This window comes from Dama dama, chromosome 28, assembly GCF_033118175.1.
Source record: "Dama dama isolate Ldn47 chromosome 28, ASM3311817v1, whole genome shotgun sequence".
NCBI classification, from domain to species: Eukaryota; Metazoa; Chordata; class Mammalia; order Artiodactyla; family Cervidae; genus Dama; species Dama dama.
Window position 1 is genome coordinate 37,827,454 of NC_083708.1, and position 19,427 is coordinate 37,846,880.

Sequence of the window (19,427 nt, forward strand, 5' to 3'; positions counted from 1 at the left end):
TCCACAGGAAGCAGAATCTGGTCTCCATCTACTTGGAAAGCAGTTGTCTGGAATTCTGGTGAGTATATCTCTTCATTTTGTTAGACAGATAGTGAAAATCACTTGGCACACAGTAAATAATAAGTGTAACTAATCTTCTAGTACCTACCTCACAGGGGTATTGTGAACATTGAGTACATAAAGGCACACACAGTTCTTAGAACACTTAAGTGCTATCTGAGGTTAGCTCTTATTATTGTGTTCGTCATATTGGGGAGCCTAGTTTGTCAGGACTTAATCACTTTTGAGCAAGAGATGCTGCCAACAACTTTGGGTCCAGGTGACCACTTTGAGGAAAGTCACCTTGAAGCAGATAATCTTTGGCTTTTCCAGAACTTTAAAGTGTTCCCTTTTAAGGATGTAAAAGTAAGGCGAATTCGTACCATCGCAGTGGGGAAATGGAATGACAGAGCTTTTGTAGGCTGACAAAATCTTATACCCTTCATAGGAGAAGGAGATGAACAAATCTATACACGGCTCAAGGAACCTCTTTTCTTTTTTTTTGCCACACGGCATATGGGATCTTAATTCCCTGACCAAGGATCAAACCAGCATAACCTGCATTGGAAGCACAGAGTCTTGACCACTGGACCACCAGGGAAGTCCTCAAAGAACCTCTTAAAAAGAAAAGGGGTGAGAGAGACTCCTTTCCTCATGAGAGCCTGTGTTACTAACAGGACCTCTATGCGATATTTGTGAGGTTCTGACTGACTCAGCTGACAGAATCTGAAACGGCTGTAGAGGGCAACTCTCTGAGAAGAAGGGTCCCCTGGGCTGGTGGGGCAGGGTCCGGGGGCTCAGTGGGAGTCGGGGAGGAAGGCAGTGAAGAGTTCTGGCTTCTGCCTGCCTCTGGCAGCCCCTCTGAACTAGAAGCATCCCACCACAACAGTGGAGAAGAAGTAACCAGTGACTCTACAGCCATGTCTGGTGGCTAGTTTATTTGGAACTCCCTATATTTCCATAGTTTTTCGCTTCTGAAAGAGACACAAGAACCTGAGAATCTTTCAGTTTGCGTGCCTAGCACCCATGTCATGAAATGTCATTTCATGTCTGAAATGAGGCAAGGACTCACTAAAGATTGTGGGACTGGAGTAAGCCAGAAGGGCAGGCAGGACCAGGCGCTGGGAGCCAGGGCGTCTCTTCTCTTCTCGCCTCAGTCCTGGAACCGAGCTGTGGGGAGAGTCACTAGTGCTGGGAACTCTGTGAGGACCATCCTCTGGGAATGAAGGACAGGAGTTTTCTTCTCTTCCTCATGGTGTGTCACAGTTTCACTCTGCCTTCTCAGCACTTAAAATCATAGCGTTTAAAAATGGAAAATCAAGGTTTGTCCAAGGAATGAATCTTTTCCTCTTTGCCTCTCTTTTCATGGGTTAAAACCATAGTATAGCGAGTCCAGAGCATTAGGTCCAAATGGTTTTGCTTACAAAGGTGGGAAGAACTGGCCTTTATCTAATTATGCAAGAATACTGAGCGACTCTAGAACCTGGCAAACACCTATCCTGCCTCCTGGACCAGAACAAGAGGGCTGGTCTGCCTCCTGAGTACTCTGCCTACTGTGTATACAGCAGCCGGCATCGCATAGACGCAGCACCATGGTAACTGGTACAATCTCAGATCCATCCTTTTATTACTTACCCCTTTATCCCCCCTCTCTTAAATTGTCAAGAGTTGTGCAAAGAAAGCAAGTTCTGTGTGCTCCACCCAAGCACATGGGAAGGGCAGACTTTAGCAGGGCGACCAAGGAAGGGGAGGTAACATCCACCTATTGGAAGTGAGACAGTTCTGGAATTCTTCTCCACAGACTAGCTGTGTGACCTTAGAAGTGACCCTGTCTCGAGCTCCAGATTCCTTAAAGGTAAACTGGGAAGGACAGGAGTAAACTCATCTCCAGGTCTTTTTGGAGGATTAAATATACCAGCAAGTACTGTATGGTAGTTCCTGGGTGAAGAGTTCCTTTTCTGTGGGGGCAGCCAAAGGGCTGTGTGTATCAGCCCTGGAACACCAGCGGGGTCTCCTGAGGGGATGGAGGTGTTCATTTCCCAGGCATTCCCTGACATTTCCCCCATCATCCATATTTGACTAACTGCCGCAGGCATGTTCAGACAGAAGTTTCTAGCGTTCAGGACCTCCTCTGTAAACAGTTTACATCCTCAGGCTGCTTTTCAGTGGGGCCCCAGCGAGGGCTCCTAAGTAGGAACCATGAACTCCTTCCTCAAGTGCTGCGGTTCTGCTCAGGATAAACTGAGCCAGAGGAAGGCCCAGCTACCAGCAATTATGAGCAGCACTGCAGTGCTTGGTATCTCCCTGCAGGGCCCTTAGGCTCACATCTGGGGAAACAGTTGGTGGGAGAACTAGAAAAAAAGATCCCTCTTGTTCTTCCTGATGGGCTGTATTCCAAAGGCAGTGGTTGACAGGAGCGTCTTCTGGGCTTTTCCCAATCCATTTAAAGGCATCTAAAAGAAATGAAAATTGTCTTAACCCCACCCCCTTTCTTTGCTCTCCCTCTTTTCTTCTCTTTTTGTCGCTCTTTTCTATTCTCATCCCCTAATAGTGATAGCTTTTTCAAAGTATCCTGGTGCCAACAGCTCCGTACAAAAAAGTGCTATTTTCCCCTAAACTAAAAAAGCCTATTATAATAATATTTTTTTATCTTTTTATTTATTTATTTATTTTTAATTAGTTGGAGGCTAATTACTTCACAACATTTCAGTGGGTTTTGTCATACATTGACATGAATCAGCCATGGATTTACATGTATTCCCCATCCCGATCCCCCCTCCTACCTCCCTCTCCACCCGATTCCTCTGGGTCTTCCCAGTGCACCAGGCCCGAGCACTTGTCTCATGCATCCAACCTGGGCTGGTGATCTGTTTCACTCTAGATAGTATACATGCTGTTCTTTCGAAACATCCCACCCTCACCTTCTCCCACAGAGTTCAAAAGTCTGTTCTGTACTTCTGTGTCTCTTTTTCTGTTTTGCATTAATAATTTTGAGGCAGAAAACTCAAGGCCAAGGTAATAAGTGCAATTTTTTAATCTTTTTTTTTTAATGAATGATATACTACACACTTGTGGGGAAAATAATCCAATATAGGTATATGGGTGTTTGTGTGCTCAGTCGTGTCCGACTCTTTGCAACTCCATGGACTGTAGCCTACCAGGCTCCTCTGTCCATGGAATTCTCCAGGCAAGAATACTGGAGTGGGTTGCTGTTTCCTCTTCCAGGGGCTCTTCCCCACCCAGGGATGGAAACTGCAACTCTAGTGTCGCCTTCATCTCAGCTTTTTTACCACTTTTTTTTTTTTAACCACTTTTTTACCACTGAGCCACCAGGGAAGCCCCCAATATATGTGCAGTATATATATTTTATGCAATGAATAGGATAAAAGCCTTCCATTCTCACCCATTCCCTCAACCCTCTTCCCTGGAGGTGATCACTACTTAGTAGTTTGATATGCATTCTTTCAGACATTTCTGTCATTTTTTGGTCATTTGGCAGTCATGTCATGCTTGCCTACTATGTTCTGGGCACAGTGATAAGTGTTAGAAACAACAGTGAATAAATGTATATAGATACACATACATGTATTTATCTGTCATATCTATTGGCAAAAATGGGCTGACCCTCAGGACTCACCCGGCAGGCAGAGCGGCAGGAGCACAGTACACCTGCCCACACCCAGCTGGCCAATGGGTAACTGAGTTCACACGCTGGCCACCACAGCTCCCATTACAGCCTGCTGTCCTGATCATCCTGTTTCTAGTGTCTCATTCAGCAATAAATTCTGTAGGCACCGATTAAACAAGGAGAAGGAAAGATGAAGAAATAAACTTGAGGACATGAAAAATGCAGCCAGAGGAAGACTGTGTGTGTGTGTGTGTGTGTGTGTGTGTGTGTTTTCTTAAAAATAGTCACTTCTTCGTGCCTGTGGATGGGGTAAGGAATGTGTGTGTTGGGGTGGGGGTGGGGAATGGGCAATGAGTCCTCCCTTTGTGATTAAGAGCAGTAAATGCAGTTAGAGACAGTAAGAAGTTTTGCTCCATACTCCTCCGCACGATCTGCCCCACCCCAGTTTCCTGCTCTGGAGCTGCTAATGAATAACGCATCTTACCACCCCTCCCAGGGCGCCGTCTCAGGCCTGGGTGCTTCGACAACCCTGAGGTTCAGGGGACATTCCTCAGCAGTTACTTAGCTGGGTGATGGGAAAAAAAAAATGCAGCCTAATTGGCTAGTGGCCTTTTCTAGTGAATGAAGGTTTCTGTTTTAAGAAGTAAAGTGACTTCTCAGAGGCTGTTGATTCACTGCCCACAGGGAGATTTTTGAGCAGAGGCTTCCTAGCCTCGGTAGAAATTTGCATACAGCTTCCACTTCCTGCTTCGGAGCCTGTTCCACGGCTTACCTGGGCCGGGAGAGGGTGGAGAGAAGAAGAGAGAGAGTGTGACCACCCGTGGCCGGCCTGTCTGTCCTTGGCGGCTCTAAGGTAAGTGGTTCAGTTGTCACCTGACTGACCTTACTTCTTAACTTCTGATCCATTTTCCGAAACACTGTTTTCTCCTTTCCTGAAAGTGCCGTCTCTCTTTCCTCCGCCTGCCTCTCCCCACCTTTCATTTGTTAGTTCGTGTACGGAGAGACAGCTCCGGCTGAGAACATGACAGCTACGAGTCGGCTGTGAGACAGGGCCAGTGGTTTAGTATTTCAGACGGGAGAGCGAAGATTAACTCTTTGAGGAATAGACACACACACACACAGACACACCCCTGTGTTTGAGGACTTAGTGTCCCCACAAGTTTTGATGAAGAAGACAACCCCCCCTCCCCCTCCCTCACCCCCCTTCTCCAGGGAGGGAGCCGGGGAAGGCAAAAAATGACGACTTCAGATTCCAGCCCCGGGACGCGTCAGTGGCAGAGGTGGAAGGAGAACTCCCCAGTTTTCTTGATCCCTCTTTCACTCAGGGGAAAAAAAAAAACCAACACCCTGCTCTTGAGCCAGGAAGTCCAGCCCTGTTCCGTGCTGGCTGTGGCTCTGCCAGCCCCTCTGCCCCAGCCCTCCACCCTCCCACACCACCCAGGCATTTGCTGGCACAGATAGCCGGCCTGAGCCTTTAGGAAAAACAAGGAGAGAAGTGCTATTATTTTCTCTTAGAAGCTTATCGAGCTTCATGTGACTGTCAAGTTCAAGGTGGTCTCTTAGTATAGGGGGATATTTTTAAATGAACAAGAAAATAAGTAATAAAAACAGAGAACCTGAAACTTGGTTTCAGATTCTCCCTTCTCTGCTTTCTGACTCTCTGACTTAGGCAATTTACTTTTTTTTTCTCCATGAGCCTGGATTTCTTCATCAATAAAATGTGGGTGGGGGTGGTGATTATGTTGAAATTCACTTCTAAGAAAATAAGGTGAGGGTGATGAGAATCCCAGAGGGGCAGCCATAGTGGGCGGTCTTAGAGGATATGTGTTTTGTTTACTGATGATTCAAATATATTAATCTTACCTCTCCTACTAGATAGTCCCTGGAGGGAAAGGGCTTAATCCTTCTTTACCCTCTAGCACTCAGAATACTGTCAAACACCTCGGGGGTGTTCAGGTTTCTTCCACATAAACTGCTCTGATTCGTTTCACTCATCTATAAAAGGTGAAGCCTTAGTCTGGGTGAAAGGCTGGGTGGCTAGGGGAGGGTACTGGGCAGCCCCATGGCTCTGTGGGAGAGCTGCCTGGAATTTAGGTATTATTTTTGACTCTAGTTAAATAGGAGAACACAGGGAGTTTCTTGAATTAGTTTCTGTCCCATTTGGGTTATTCAGGAAGACATGGCCTGTGCACTTGCCCAGAGTCCAGGCAGCACCAGAGAGCTGGCACACAGGCCTGGCTCCAGAAGGCTGTGTTACTGACTTAGCTGGAGCTGGAAATGACTCCTTGGCTAGACCAGTCGCTTAGTGTGGGGCCTTTAATGGGAGGTGAAAGGAAGCTGTGAAGCACATCCTGATACCATGTAAGGGTGATGACTAGGATCCGACACATTATTAGAGGGTGGACACCCAGAATTCTTAACCTTTTCCAAACCACTACATTGTTTTAAAAAAGAAAAAAAATCATTGTTTCTTTTGAGCTCATTCTCTCCCTCCATACAGTTCACACGGGCCCTGGTTGAGTGGGATGGGCTGACTCAGGGCTTTTGGTATTGCTCAGCTGTTTCTGTGGAATATGAAGGCCCTGGTATGGTCCTCATCATGCTTTCAGATGACTCTCTCTCATCCTGGGATGAGAGGACAGGAATTTCAAGATGTTTCACCTGTGACGTGTTGCTGATTTTTTATTTTCAAATAACATGCACCATTATCTGAAATCAAGCCAGCTGTAGTTTGCTGCCAGCCAAGCTTTGACCCAGAAAGACCACCCACAGACATTCTTCATCTTGTGTCATTTGTGATGGAACGGCCCCTGCTTTGCTTTGCTCGGTGCTTGGGGTGGGCTGACTAAGCGTGAAGTCTGGGCGTGTTGGGGAGAAGACTGTTAACTCAGGGATACCTCACTTTGGGAGGGTTCAAAGATGGAAAATATTTAAGCCTGCTTCTCTCAAAATTAAGGAGCTAGTGACTTTCAAATGCTCTGAAAATAAGGAGAAGGCAGTCATAGCTGCAGAAATTCAGAATCATAGTTGCAGGCACTCAGAAAGATCGGCTATGCGGGTAGTTTGCCTTAATTAAATCTATGTTGTGAAGAGTTGAAATCTCAGAAATATCCTGAATTAGAATCATTTTTTCACGACAGACAATTTTTGATTAGTCTTTCAGAACACATATGAATTGCAGGCAACTGCTGCATGGGGAAAAAAAAAGAGCACACAGATGAGGCATATTAAACTTTAAATTCCTTTCAGATCCAACGAGATGACCCCTAATGTTTGATCGTATTTCCTTATCAAAACAACCCTGCAGTCCTTCCGTGAGAAAGTATCCGAGGATTAGAGTCAAGCAGCTCTCCCCCGGGCCTCTTCTGTTTCTTCTAGTGCGTTGTCACCGAGGTATTTTTAGTTCATGAAGCCCAGGCTGTCCTTCTGCCTCAGACATTCGACATTCTTTGCGTCTCTTGCCCAGCAGGCCTCCTACTCACCCACATGTGTGTTGATGCCTGAGAGTTAAGCTTGCTCTGTACCTCTGTGCGTGTGTGCGTGTGTGTGTGTGCGTGTGTGTACACAGAACTTCCTGGAGACTTGAAGCTTTAAACTGGCTGAGGGAGGAAGGTAAGCTTTCATCCTGCTCGTGACCTGCGAAGCTATGCCAGTCTGGAGTGATTTCCTGATAAGGCAGCTGAGATCAAGTTGTTTGGGACTGACGGGAGCCCCCAGCCCGCGTGACCCCCTTCCTTCACCCTGAAGACCCAGACTGGCTGAGGTCTGGGCAGCTACTTCAGTGATGATGGAAACTTGGCTTTTCCCACCTCACTGTTTCCTGCACTAAGGGTTCCAGTGTTTTTCCTTCTTCCTGTCCCAGGCCGGGTTCCCAGGTCTCCCTCCCACCACCCTTCCTCCTCTGTGCTGTTGGCCCAGACTCTTCTGGGCTCAGCAGCTCCCCTCCAACACTCTTGCCTTTTACCTGCACTCATTCTCTCCCACCCCTTCCAACTGCCCCTTGTCTTACCCAGCAACATGTCAAAATCACAATTTAAGTGAGCCTCTGTCCTCCACCAATAAAGGACAAATTTTTTTAGCTTTTCCTTCAAAGTTTCTCACTCTTCTGGCTTCTCTTCCATTTTCCTTTCCTCCTTTTCATCCCTTCTTCTCCCTCTCCGGATTTTTTCCTTTCTGCCCCTTCTCCTTCATTCTGGGGTCTGGACTGAATTAAGAATCACAAATGCGTGTTTAGAGAAACCTTATCTGAAACAAACAAACAAAAGAACCCATGGGCTGGTTTGAGGTTGTTCTGGAAACGGTGTTTACCAGCTTCCAGCACGGTGGAGTCAGTCCATTCCCATTAGCCCCATCAGCCAGTTGAGCAGCTCAGAGGAGTTCCAGAGCAAACTTCTAATCAGGTCAGGTCATGCTGCACTGCCTTCAGCATGCTGTGAGCTGTACTGTGCAAGACACGAACAAGGGCCAGTAAACGTTCCCTCATCTCCAGGGCTCACCACTGCTTCCAGTCCTCTGGCAAACCAAGTGGAAGAACTTCTCTGTCTGGGAAATTCTGCAAGTAAACTTGGAAATATTTACTCACTGGAATTTGAACCTGAGCCATATAGTTCACTCAAAACCAACTTCCACTGAGCCAACTAACGTTGGGAAAGTTTGTATGCATTGGGGTAGTAAATGAAGAATGTTAATGAGTTTAAAGTTTTGTTGTTGTTGTTTTGTAATCCAGAACTTTCAGACACTTATGGGAAAAAAATGACTCCCTGGAGAATGAAGTAAGACCTTGAGAATCTGTGATTGCAAAGATCTGATCCAAATTGGATCTGAGGCCCTTCCTAGCTGTAAATTTATATATTTATTGATATATCCCCCCAAAATATTCATGCTGTGTGTCTCTAAGGCCCTTCAACCCTATGGTTGACCCAAAGAATGCTTAAAGAAAAAAATCCAAGCAGTTGGTAACAGCAAGACTTGATCATTTAGGAGCTAGTAATGTGGTTTATTACCCACTCCAGTACTCTTGCCTGGAAAATCCCATGAACAAAGGAGCCTGGTAGGCTGCTGTCCATGGGGTCGCTAAGAGTCGGATACCACTGAGCGACTTTACTTTCACTTTTTACTTTCATGCATTGGAGAAGGAAATGGCAACCCACTCCCGTGTTCTTGTCTGGAGAATCCCTGGGATGGGGGAGCCTGGTGGGCTGCCGTCTGTGGGGTCGCACAGAGTCGGACACGACTGACGCAACTTAGCAGCAGCAGCAATGTGGTTTATTAATTACTCAGGCTGCTCACTGCTGCCCTTCCTCTGCTTCATGCTCTGCTATTTGTCTTCTTCCAGGGACATAACACCTTCATTAAATCCCATCCGTCCTTGCCTCAGAGGCGTCCCCTGGAAAATATCCCCTCTCTAGATGCATCGCCATTTATCATCACCCTTTGTTTGTGCTCTGTCAACAAGTTTTCAATTTATTTTGAATTCAGCTTATGATTAAAATTTAATGAGATCCAATCAAGTGCTTTTCTCAAATCAAGATGCCTCGGCAATCTCACCCATATCCTCTATTGTAGTGGCATGAAGGAAAGCCATCACAGGTTTCCAGCCTGGCCATTCTTCATAAAACACAGGTGGCAGGTATCCACGCCTCCTTAGCTTCAAGGTGAATGGGTCTGAAATCTATTTATTCCAGAAACTTCTAAGGTTTACTCAGCTCCTGCCACCCCCTTGCTCTGCTGCCCCCAAACGCTGTGCAAGTCCATGCTTCCAACCAAGAGGCAAGAGGGTTCAGTGCACAGGCTCTGGTGCTGAACTGCCTGGATCTGAACCCCAGCTCTGCTCTTTGCTAGCTCTGTGGCCTTGAGAAGGTTACTTGACCGCCCTGAGTTTGGTTTCCCCATTCCTAAAATAGGGCTGATGCAGTGCCTACGAATAGGTGTCTGTGAGGATAAGTTAGTACATCCAAAACACCTGGAACAATATTTGACCTGTAGTAAACATTTGACAAATATTAACAATCTTTGTTAGAAAGGGTCAGCTTTCTTAAGTATATCCATTTTATTAAGTTTATATTGATTTACCAGCATAATCTATATCAGAGGTTGATAAACTACAACCCTTGAGCCGAAGGTGGCTCATGGTCTATTTCTATACCTGCCTATTGCTAAGAATTTATATTTTTAAAGGGTTGTGTACAAATAAGCTAACTAAAAAGCAGAGTAGGAGACAAAGACAGTTTGTGGTCCACAGGGTATGAACTATTTATTGTCTGGTTCTTTACAGAAAAGGTTTGCAAGTGTCTGATCTATGTGGTTTAATGGAAAGAGTTTGGAAATCTATAGGCTGGAATTGGCTGTGACTTTGAAAAAGCTACCTAATGTGCCTAAGGCTCTCTATAGTAGGAATGGTAGTGATACCACATATCCCTCCTCTGACCCAGCTGTTTCAGGACCACATGAAATGATGTATACTGAATCTGTATACTGAATCTGCCGGAAATACACATGTTGGTTAGAAAGATACAGGCTCCATACACTTTGTTGTTGTTCAGTCACTAAACCGCGTCTCTTTGCAACCCCGTGACTACAGCACACCAGGTTTATGTAATAGTTTTAGCATCCAAGTATAAAACAAGCAAACATGGTCTAAAAAAACAGTTCCAAAGCCAACTATTTGTTGTAAAACTAATACCAAAATAACCTTTGTTTTTGGATAGCTTGATATGGGCCAGACTCTACAGTCAGCACTTTATTTATACCTTCTTCTTTTATCCTTGCAATACCCTCCTATGGGGCAAATGCTGTTATCTCCCCTCCACACACTTTACAGATGAGAAAAATGAGGCCCAGAGAAGTTCAGTAATTTTCTCAAGGTCACACATCTAATCATGCCACTTCAGTTCAGTTCAGTTGCTCAGTCATGTCCGACTCTTTGCAACCCCATGAACCACAGCACACCAGGCCTCCCTGTCCAGCACCGATTCCTGCAGTTTACCCAAACTCATGTCCATTGAGTCGGTGATGCCATCCAACCATCTCATCCTCTGTTGCGCCCTTCTCCTCCTGCCCTCAATCTTTCCCAGCATCAGGGTCTTTTCAAATGAGTCAGCTCTTCACATAAGGTGGCCAAAGTATTGAAGTTTCAGTTTCAGTCATGCCACTAGCAGAGAAGGAATCCAATCATAGGGAGCTTGACTCTAGGGCCTCTACATTTAAGTCCTGCATATTTTCCACATCATAGAAATATGTATTGATTCAGGGTAAGACTGTCTGGATGGCAGAAGCCACAGTTAACTGTGAACATGGACTTCAGATCTGAATGTGTGTGCTGAGAGAGACGTGTGTCCTATGCACAGCAGGGCTAGGGTCTAATCTAACAGACCTGCAGAAAGAGAGGCGGACATGATGAGAAGAAAAGAAGTTTTGGATGAACTATGAGATGAGAAAGGTGGGACTATGAGATCAGACAGATTGATAATTGGACACAGGATGTGCTGGGGGAAAGAAAGGTTGCTGGGAACAGACATGAGCAAAGATTTGGAGGCAATGAGAGACAGACAGACAGACAGACAGACAGAATGAAGGAGAAATTCTGTGAATGGGACTCCAGAGAGCATTGCCACAGGGGATGTCAAAGCTGCTGATGTCTTGATAATTAGCTGCGAAACCGGGCTACTCAGGAAGGAGAGAAAGCAGAAAGGAAGCCAGAAAGACTGGGACAAAAAAAAAAAACTGAGAGATTTGAAGAAAGATGCTGGTCAGAATCTAAGGGCTAGAACCACAGCTCACAGTCCAAAGGGCAGTGAGATTCTAGAGAAGGAAAACTGCTGTTTCTTGAGTCAGATCAGATTAAGAACCAGACTCACGTGCATCACTGGTTCACCTGGTTGTGTGCACCTGGCGGCAGGGAGCGGCTTTCCAGGTGGCACCAGTGGTAAAGAACCCTCCTGCCAATGCAGGTAGACATAAGGGACTTGGGTTCGATCCCTGGATTGGGAAAATCCCCTGGAGGAGGGCATGGCAACCCACTCTAGTATTCTTGCCTGGAGAAGCCCATGGACAGAGGAGCCTGATGGGCTACAGTCCATGGGGTCACGAAGAGTCGGACACGACTGAAGCGACTTAGCATGCACGCACGTGGACCTGGGACTAGTTTCCATTCCTAGCTCGTGCCACTCCAGGTCCGCCCATCCCCACTGTGGACAAATGTCTTCACCCTCTGCTGAATGGTCTTTTGTATTTTAAGGAACGGTTTACTCTCTCCTGGGTGGTCTCAGCAGTGCCTCTCTCTCAATGATCCTTAATCTTTGTGGACATCAGAATCACTGGTGGAGCGTTTCCTTTTCCTTTTTTATCTTGTAAGTAAATATACAGGCACTTGGTACAAAACTTAAAAGGTAAAAAATGCTCTGAAAAGCAAGTCTCCCGCCCACCTCCGCTCCCAGTCACCCAATTCCCTTCCAGGAGGCACCGTCTGTTCCAGCTTTCTGACCACCCAGCTTGGGCAGAGACAGACTTAGATTGGACCAAGGGTAACATATACTCTACACACTGTTCTGCTCCTTCCATTTTTAACTTCACGATAAATTTTAGAGATAGTTCCAAATCAGTTCACACAGCATTTCCTCAGTCTTTTCAAAACGATGCGGAGTATTCATTGCAAGGCCGGACAATGGTTTTTTAAAAAGCAGAAGCTTTTTGGGTGGGTGAGTCTTTTGCAGTCTTTGCTGTTACAAACCTTGCTGCGTTGCCTATCTTCAGGGCCTCTTTGTTTTTACAAAATAAGTGCATCTCTCTATAGAGGAAATTCTTGGAAATGAAGTTACTAGGTTCAAGGACATTAGATTTAAAAGTCCCAATAGTCATGGCCAAATCATACAGATGACACTTCCCTTGGTAAAATATGAGAGGACCTATTTACCTGTGGGACTTGGTGGTGGTGGTTTAGTCGCTCAGTCCTGTCTGACTCTTGCGACCCCATGGACTGTAGCCTGCCAAGCTCCTTGGTCCATGGGATTCTCCAGGCAAGAGTACTGGAGTGGGTTGCCTTTTCCTTCTCCAACCTGTGGGACTTAGACAGAAAATGGCTCCCTGGCCTTATCTTAGACTCTCAAGGGGTGGGGCCTGGGCATCTGAATTGTGAGCCTCTTAGAAAGCGCTTCTGAGTCAGAAACTCTTCTGAGGTCCCTGGGTGGCCAGCCTCTCCCTTTCACCATCCATCTGAAGCCATGAGCTAGACTTGTCTGTTGGCTGCACCCCCAACAGCCTCAGCCTCTCCCGGCTTTCTGAGCTCAATGTCGTGCTGATGAGCTGAGACCGTCCAGAGCACAGCCACCAAGGGGGTCAACAGGCCCTAACTGGGAGGTCTTCTGTCCCCCTCGGGGTCAGAGACTGCTCCAGATCATGGCTAGAAAACAGGGCTTTTTTTTGCTTAAAGCCAATTTCCACCCTCTGAGGGAGATGGGAACACAGGCTGTGCCTGTGTATAGAAGAGGTATAGAAGAGGTCTGGAATAAAACAAGGGAAATGGAAATGGTTAGGAGAGGTGGGGTACTGAGTTAATTTTTTCTAATGTCTAGTTATCTTTTTTATTACAATATTGACATTAAAGACCAAAAAAACAAAACTGCCACTTCCGACCCAACCCACTGAACTGCCCGTGGCCCTCTGATGTGGCGTCGTATTCTCTGTGACACCCTCAGGAGGGTGGTGGGGTTGTTCTGTCAGTTCTGGCTGAGGTCTAGGGCCAGAGGGGCCCCTGTGGTGACGGCAGGCCTGCCCCACCCGCTGCTGAGGATGTAGGAGGAGATCGGGTACTCCGTGTCTGAGCAGAGAGAACAGATGCCCCATCACGCTGTGGGGTAGGCTCACTGTTACTCTGCCAACAAGGGTTCAGGTCAGCCCTGTCGTGGATGGGACCTCTTCAGGCCTGGCCTCAGGGCCTGACACTTAGTGGAGCTTAATACATATTTGAGAGGAAGAGGAAAGGGTACCCATGTGGTCTAATTTCAAGAACTCTGAGGACTTGGCCCACCAAATCCTCCCCGTCACCCTTCATGGACCTGACTTCCTCACAGTCAGAGATCCTTCCAGCTACATGGATCTGTCTCCTCTCTAAAACAGGCATTGATCCTTCATTCATTCAACAAATAGTTATTGAGCACCTGCTAGGTACCAGGTATAATTCTCGATGCTGGGAAGACAGCTATGAACAGAAGAGTTGAAAATCACACCCTCATGAAGCTTACATCCTGGGGGGAGAGGAGAGACAATACACAAGGAATATTGTACTAGGTATTAGAACTGATAACGTCTCTTTTATAGGATATACAATGGTGACAACTGCTGAGAGAAGGATAAAGCAGGAAAGGGAGATGGAGTGAGAGGAGCATGTAAAAATTTTAGAGGGTGACCAGGGAGCCCTCACAGAGAAGACGAGAGCTGAGTAAAGCCTTAAAAAAGAAAGAAAGAAAGCCATGCAGATATGTAGGGCAAGAGTGTTCCAAGAAGAAGAAATGGCAAGTGCAAGGGCCCTCGATTTGTATTAGTTTGATTTCCTGTACTAGTCATTTTCCTTCAGTTAGATTACAAACCACTTGAAGGTAGGCATGTTTTATGTCACCAGAAATCATTTTGTTTACCTTTTATTAGATACCCTCTTGGACCTCTGGAGTTATGTGTCACTTGTAGGTATCAACTATAAAAGAATTTTAATTGAGCATATGCTTCAGAAGAGGGGGTTCACAGCACAGTGTCAGACACACTACAGGATTCAGTAATCATTTGCTGTTTGAATATTTGTAGTGACAAATTTAAAACATCAGGGTTCACCGTGTTTGTTAAAAGTGACTAATCCCATCGTTTTCCTAAAAGGTTGTTCATTGCCATGTCAGGTTTATTCACTATCATCCAAGGACCCACTTGTTCCTTTTCAGACCAGTTTCAATTCTAGAATTCCTTCCCTAGGACACGACCTCAGAATCCCAGTTAAGTGAACACACTCCGGAGATGACCACACTTTGTCACCCTTTTTATTAGCTTCCTCCAAGTCCTTGAAATCTCCTCAGCTGGAAGAGAATTTGCAACTTTTTAAATTTAATTTTATAATTTTTAGGGAAGTACTTCTAAGGCATTCACATCTGAAACCCAGGGAGAATATAAACAATTGTACCTGAAGTGTGGAAAATGAAAATGAATCGCATACCAAGAAATAGCCGACAGCATTTAGTTCTTTTGCTGGCTGGTTCTCAGGCAGCTTCTCCACCCTCACCCTTGTCCTCCTCCCCGACCCCCATCATTCAGCTGTGGGTCCACAGATGCTTGCTGAAGTTTACGTAACATGCAGCCCAGTCCTTTGGAAAATACTTTTGCTTCCTGACCAAATGAAGAGCATGTTGTATGGCATATCCAGTTTCAGAGCTGTAGAAAAACTGTAAGAAAGAAAAGAAAACAGTGGTGAACATTTTTAAATACTCAGTAGTTGAAATATGTGTGTTTGGGGTAGGTCTAATCAACTGAGATCAGTTGAAAGGTGTGTGTTTTTCCAGGGTCTAATCAGTTTAGGTGACGAGGTCTCTGCAGAACCATGGGGCAGGACGCACACCCAGACTAGAGAGCAACCTAGAAAGCCTGTGGCAAGGAGGGAGGGAGGGCTGGCGGGGACTTGGAGCCTGAGGGAATTTTCTCTTGTGAGAAAGTGGTACAAAGCTTGTTTGGAGCAGATGGGTAAGTCTGATACCAAGTGAGGGTCAGAGAAGTGTTAGCGGACATTCATTTGGCAGGGAGTGCAAGGAAAACTGGGGCTTTCCTGATGGGTCAAGCAGTAAAGGATCTGCCTGCAATGCAGGAGACTCAGGTTCAATCCCTGGTCCAGGAAGATCCCCTGCAGAAGGAAATGGCAACTCACTCCGGTATTTTTGTCTGAGAAATCCCATGGACAGAGGAGTCTGATGGGCTACAGTCCATACAGTCGCAAAAGAGTCAGACACAACTGAACACACATGGCAAACTGACATCTCTTTTTATAGGCCACGAAGAAAAATGTGGGAAACCACTGATCCCACTTCTGCTCTGCGGGGCAGCATTTTAAAATGCATGTGACTTCCCTAGTGGTCCAGGGCCTAAGACTCCTGGCTCCCAGTTCAGCAGGGGGCCCAGGTTCAAACCTTGGTCCTGGTCAGGGAACTAGACCCCACATGCCGCAGCTAAGACCTAGTAGCAGCCAAATAAATAAAAATACTTTCTAAAAGTATGTTGCTTAAAATGCATGCTGTCATGTTGCCATTGGGTTGGGTATTAGGCTCAAGAGAAGGGGAATTCCTATTTTTCCAGCTTGTCTTAGAGCAGTAACTGATGGGCATCATGCCTTGGGGCACAGTAAGCCCTCAGTGAGTGTTTGTGGTTGAAATTCTACATAAATGAAAGAGGAATTTAACGATCCAACCACCAGCACCGCTCCTTTTCTCTGTATGGCATTTGAGGTATGTTATGTATGAGGCCTTCATGGAACAGACCGCTGGGGTCTTTTCTTGTGACTCCTTCACTCCCACTGTCCCTGCTCTGGCTCCCTGTCCTCACCTAGAGACATCTTTTCCCCTGACCTGCCTCCTTCCTTCCTCTGGAGCTTAAGTATTCTGGGGCATCATTTCAACCAATCTAATGATAAGGGAAGGCCAATTTTCCTTCCTATTCTGTCATGTTGGTTGAGAGTTCTATTTCTATGGGTAAAACAGTATTCCCTGGACTGTGGGCTGACTGCTGTGGGCTAAAGGCTAGTTTATTGAGCCTTGTCCATGGAGCTGCTACATCACAGGCCAGATGGTCGTGCAGGCATCATGCAAGAGGGAATTAAGTCCTCCAAATAACCTATAGCTATAACTGGAAAATGTCACTATGACCTTTTTTCCAGTGCTTTTTAAACTCAGGCTTTAAAATTCTTTTTTCTTTTTCTTTCTTTTTTTTTAAATTAGGCAATAGGTCACATGGAGCAATAGTTTAAAAGCTCAGAAGGTGAAAATTCTCCCTCATCCTCCTCTCCCTCAGCTTAGCTCCATTCTCAAAGGCAACCAATGCACCAATGTCTTATGTGTCTTCCATATACATTTTATATGTGTGCAAGCAGATGTGCATGCACACACACACATACTCACACATTCCCCTCTCCTAATTTTTTCCCACAAAATAGAAGCACCATTTACACATTGGTCTGCACCTTGGTTTTTTTTTTTTTCCTTATCACTTAACAATATATTTTGGAGGTCATTCCACATCTGTTACTGATATTTCTTTCATCATGGATTCCAAACACACATGAAGCAATCCACATTCTGATCATTTCTCTTTCCTCGGAAATTGGCCATTGGTTTTCATCTATGTCTTCCCCTTGCTGGTGTATGACTTCTACCACACAATGGTCCAGTCACATTCTTTGAATAGCCTTCCAGAAAAAAATTATCTTAATAAGTCTTAGTGCCTTTCCCTGGAGGATAAGTGAATGATTTTACGTGACTGGGGGCTCCGCCAGCACGTTGGTGTCACACTACTGTTAATTTAAAACACATCTTGAATGGGGTCCCTTAAGGTCATGAAGTGGGGACTCCAAGAACTGACCTGACTCCTGAGGTTGTGGCATGTTTTCTCTTGTTCCAGACACTAGAATGAACCGAAGCATTCCTGTGGAGGTGGATGAATCAGAACCATATCCAAGTCAGTTGCTGAAACCCCCCTCAGAATATTCCCTGGCAGAGGAGTCAGAACCGCCTGCTCCAGGTGCAAGGAACATGGCACCTAACAACTTGTCTGCATCCCCAACTGCTCGGCCTTCCTCCAGAGACTTTCCTCAGGCTCACCCACCCCTGCAACTATCAAATCTCCAGCAGCCTGTGTCCCCGAGGGTCACCCAACTGCGCGCTAAAGTCTTGGCAGAGAGTGAAGACAGCTTGTGGAGGAGACACCCGGGTCCCAGCAAAGACTTCCCCTCAGGCTTCTCTGCAGCCAGGGAGCCCGAGACTCAGTCTGTGGCTGGAGCCCTCCCCCAGGAGCATCAGTTTTCCCTTACAGAAAAGCATAATCAATGGCTGGGATCTTGGCTCTCAGCAACTTCCCCGGACACTGGCCATGACTCTGACAAATCCGACCAAAGTGTACCTAATGCCTCAGCAGACCCCCAAAGTGGTAGCCGGGAGATGGTGCCCCGGCCGCATAGGAGCCGAGCAGCCCCAGACCCACCTACAATAGACACGGGATATGATTCACAGCCGCAGGACGTCCTGGGCATCAGGCAACTGGAAAGGCCCCTACCCCTCACCTCCGTGTGTTACCTCCAGGACCTCCCCAGACCGCTCAGATCCAGGGAGTTCCATCAGTGTGAACCTCAGAGATACCCAGCGTGGGCACAGATGTTGCCCCCTGAGCCCTCCGTGCAAGCTCAGTGGAATTATCACTACTATTGTCCTGGAGACCCTGACCACCAAGTGCCATGTAAGTGAGTCGCTCTCCTCTGGATGCCGTGGCCCGGGTAACAGTAAACGGGAATCTCGCGCCAGTGTCTCACATCGCTAGACCAGCATGGGCAGGTCAGAAGGCAGGGAGGGCATTCTGCTTCCTGTGGGGCTCTCCATGTGTGTTTGGACTTGCAAGGGGCTTTAGAAGAATGCTTTATCTTGGCCCAGAGCCCGTCCCACTTGGAACCTGCCTCTCTAGGAAATGTTAAGAAGAAAACAGACTGCTCTCTAGGATACCTAAAGTGAAACTTACCTACAGGCAGGGAGCCATCCCAAATGACTTTTAGAAAATTTTGTTGTCCAAATTCTTGGGCATTCTTTACATACTTGTTCTCCACCTTAGATTTCTCAGAGAAAGAGGCCTTCAGTCAAAAAAATCAGAAGGTGCCCAGAATGTCATTGAGACTTCAAATTCATGGCATTACCTGAAGGTCCCATCATTCCTGTATTTCTGTTGCTTAAAGCCCTATGGAGATTGAACCATCCACACCTACCCTACGATCTAGCCACACTCAAGGACTGGCAGCCCCCTAACATGTTGAGCTATTTCATAGACTCCCGCATTGTCCACATTCTCCTCTCTACCTAGGATTTTTCCCCTTCTTGTATACATTTGAGCCAGTTCTATACCTTTTAACTGGTTTCTCAAGTTCTAATGTGTATACTGTAAAGTTTGCCCTTCCTCGTTCATTGAAGAGTAGTGTATTTAGTGTATGCAGCCATCATTACATACATCTTTTAAGACTTAGCTCAGGTGTCCCTCTGACAGCCTCCCCAGATCACTCCCTTCTTCAGGCTCTCTGTTTCCTTATGCTCTGCCTATTGGCACATCTAATGCCCGTATGGCGTCTACTCTGGGCCTTTTCTACTTCTCTTGTCAGACTGTGAGCTTTTGCACATCAGCAAATTATGTATTTTCAACCCATAATTCCCCAGCATTTAGCACAGTGACCAATATATACGAGACTCTCAACAAATTATGTCCAATGAACGAATAAAATGCATCAGTACAGTAAGCATCTCTGAAAGTGATAAACTCTTAGACTGAGGTAAAAGGTCTGTTACAGTTCTTGATGTCAAGTCTCCATGAGGCTGCTGGAAAATAACAATAGGGCTTTACAGATGAAACACTGGCTGGGAGGCTGGGAGATGCAATATTTTTCTTAGCAAATAAACACCATCTCAAAAACAGTTTGAAGAGTCTGACCAAATCTGATGCCTAGCTTTAAAATAAATTATGGAAATAATCACGAATCCTATAATCAATC

General features: G+C 46.1%; 2 protein-coding genes across 4 annotated transcripts in view; one reads left to right on the forward strand and one right to left on the reverse strand.

Moving 5' to 3' along the window:
* The first annotated feature begins 4,114 nt into the window (after window positions 1-4,114).
* Window positions 4,115-19,427, forward strand: part of TRAF3IP2 (TRAF3 interacting protein 2) — a 43,619-nt gene continuing 28,306 nt past the window's right edge. Inside the window, exons 1-2 of one of the 3 annotated variants that reach the window (XM_061131511.1) lie at window positions 4,115-4,520; window positions 17,306-18,136. In XM_061131511.1, coding sequence (XP_060987494.1) covers window positions 17,314-18,136 — 823 coding nt within the window. In that variant the 5' untranslated portion in view covers window positions 4,115-4,520; window positions 17,306-17,313. The remainder of the gene's footprint in view (window positions 4,521-17,305; window positions 18,137-19,427) is intronic. The other 2 variants (XM_061131510.1, XM_061131509.1) reach the window with 2 other exon arrangements.
* The window catches only part of LOC133048184 (keratin, type I cytoskeletal 9-like), a 98,848-nt gene continuing 92,278 nt past the window's right edge, over window positions 12,858-19,427 (reverse strand). Inside the window, exon 4 of the mRNA XM_061131805.1 lies at window positions 12,858-15,087. Within this exon, the coding sequence (XP_060987788.1) occupies window positions 15,071-15,087 (17 nt within the window). The 3' untranslated portion in view covers window positions 12,858-15,070. The remainder of the gene's footprint in view (window positions 15,088-19,427) is intronic.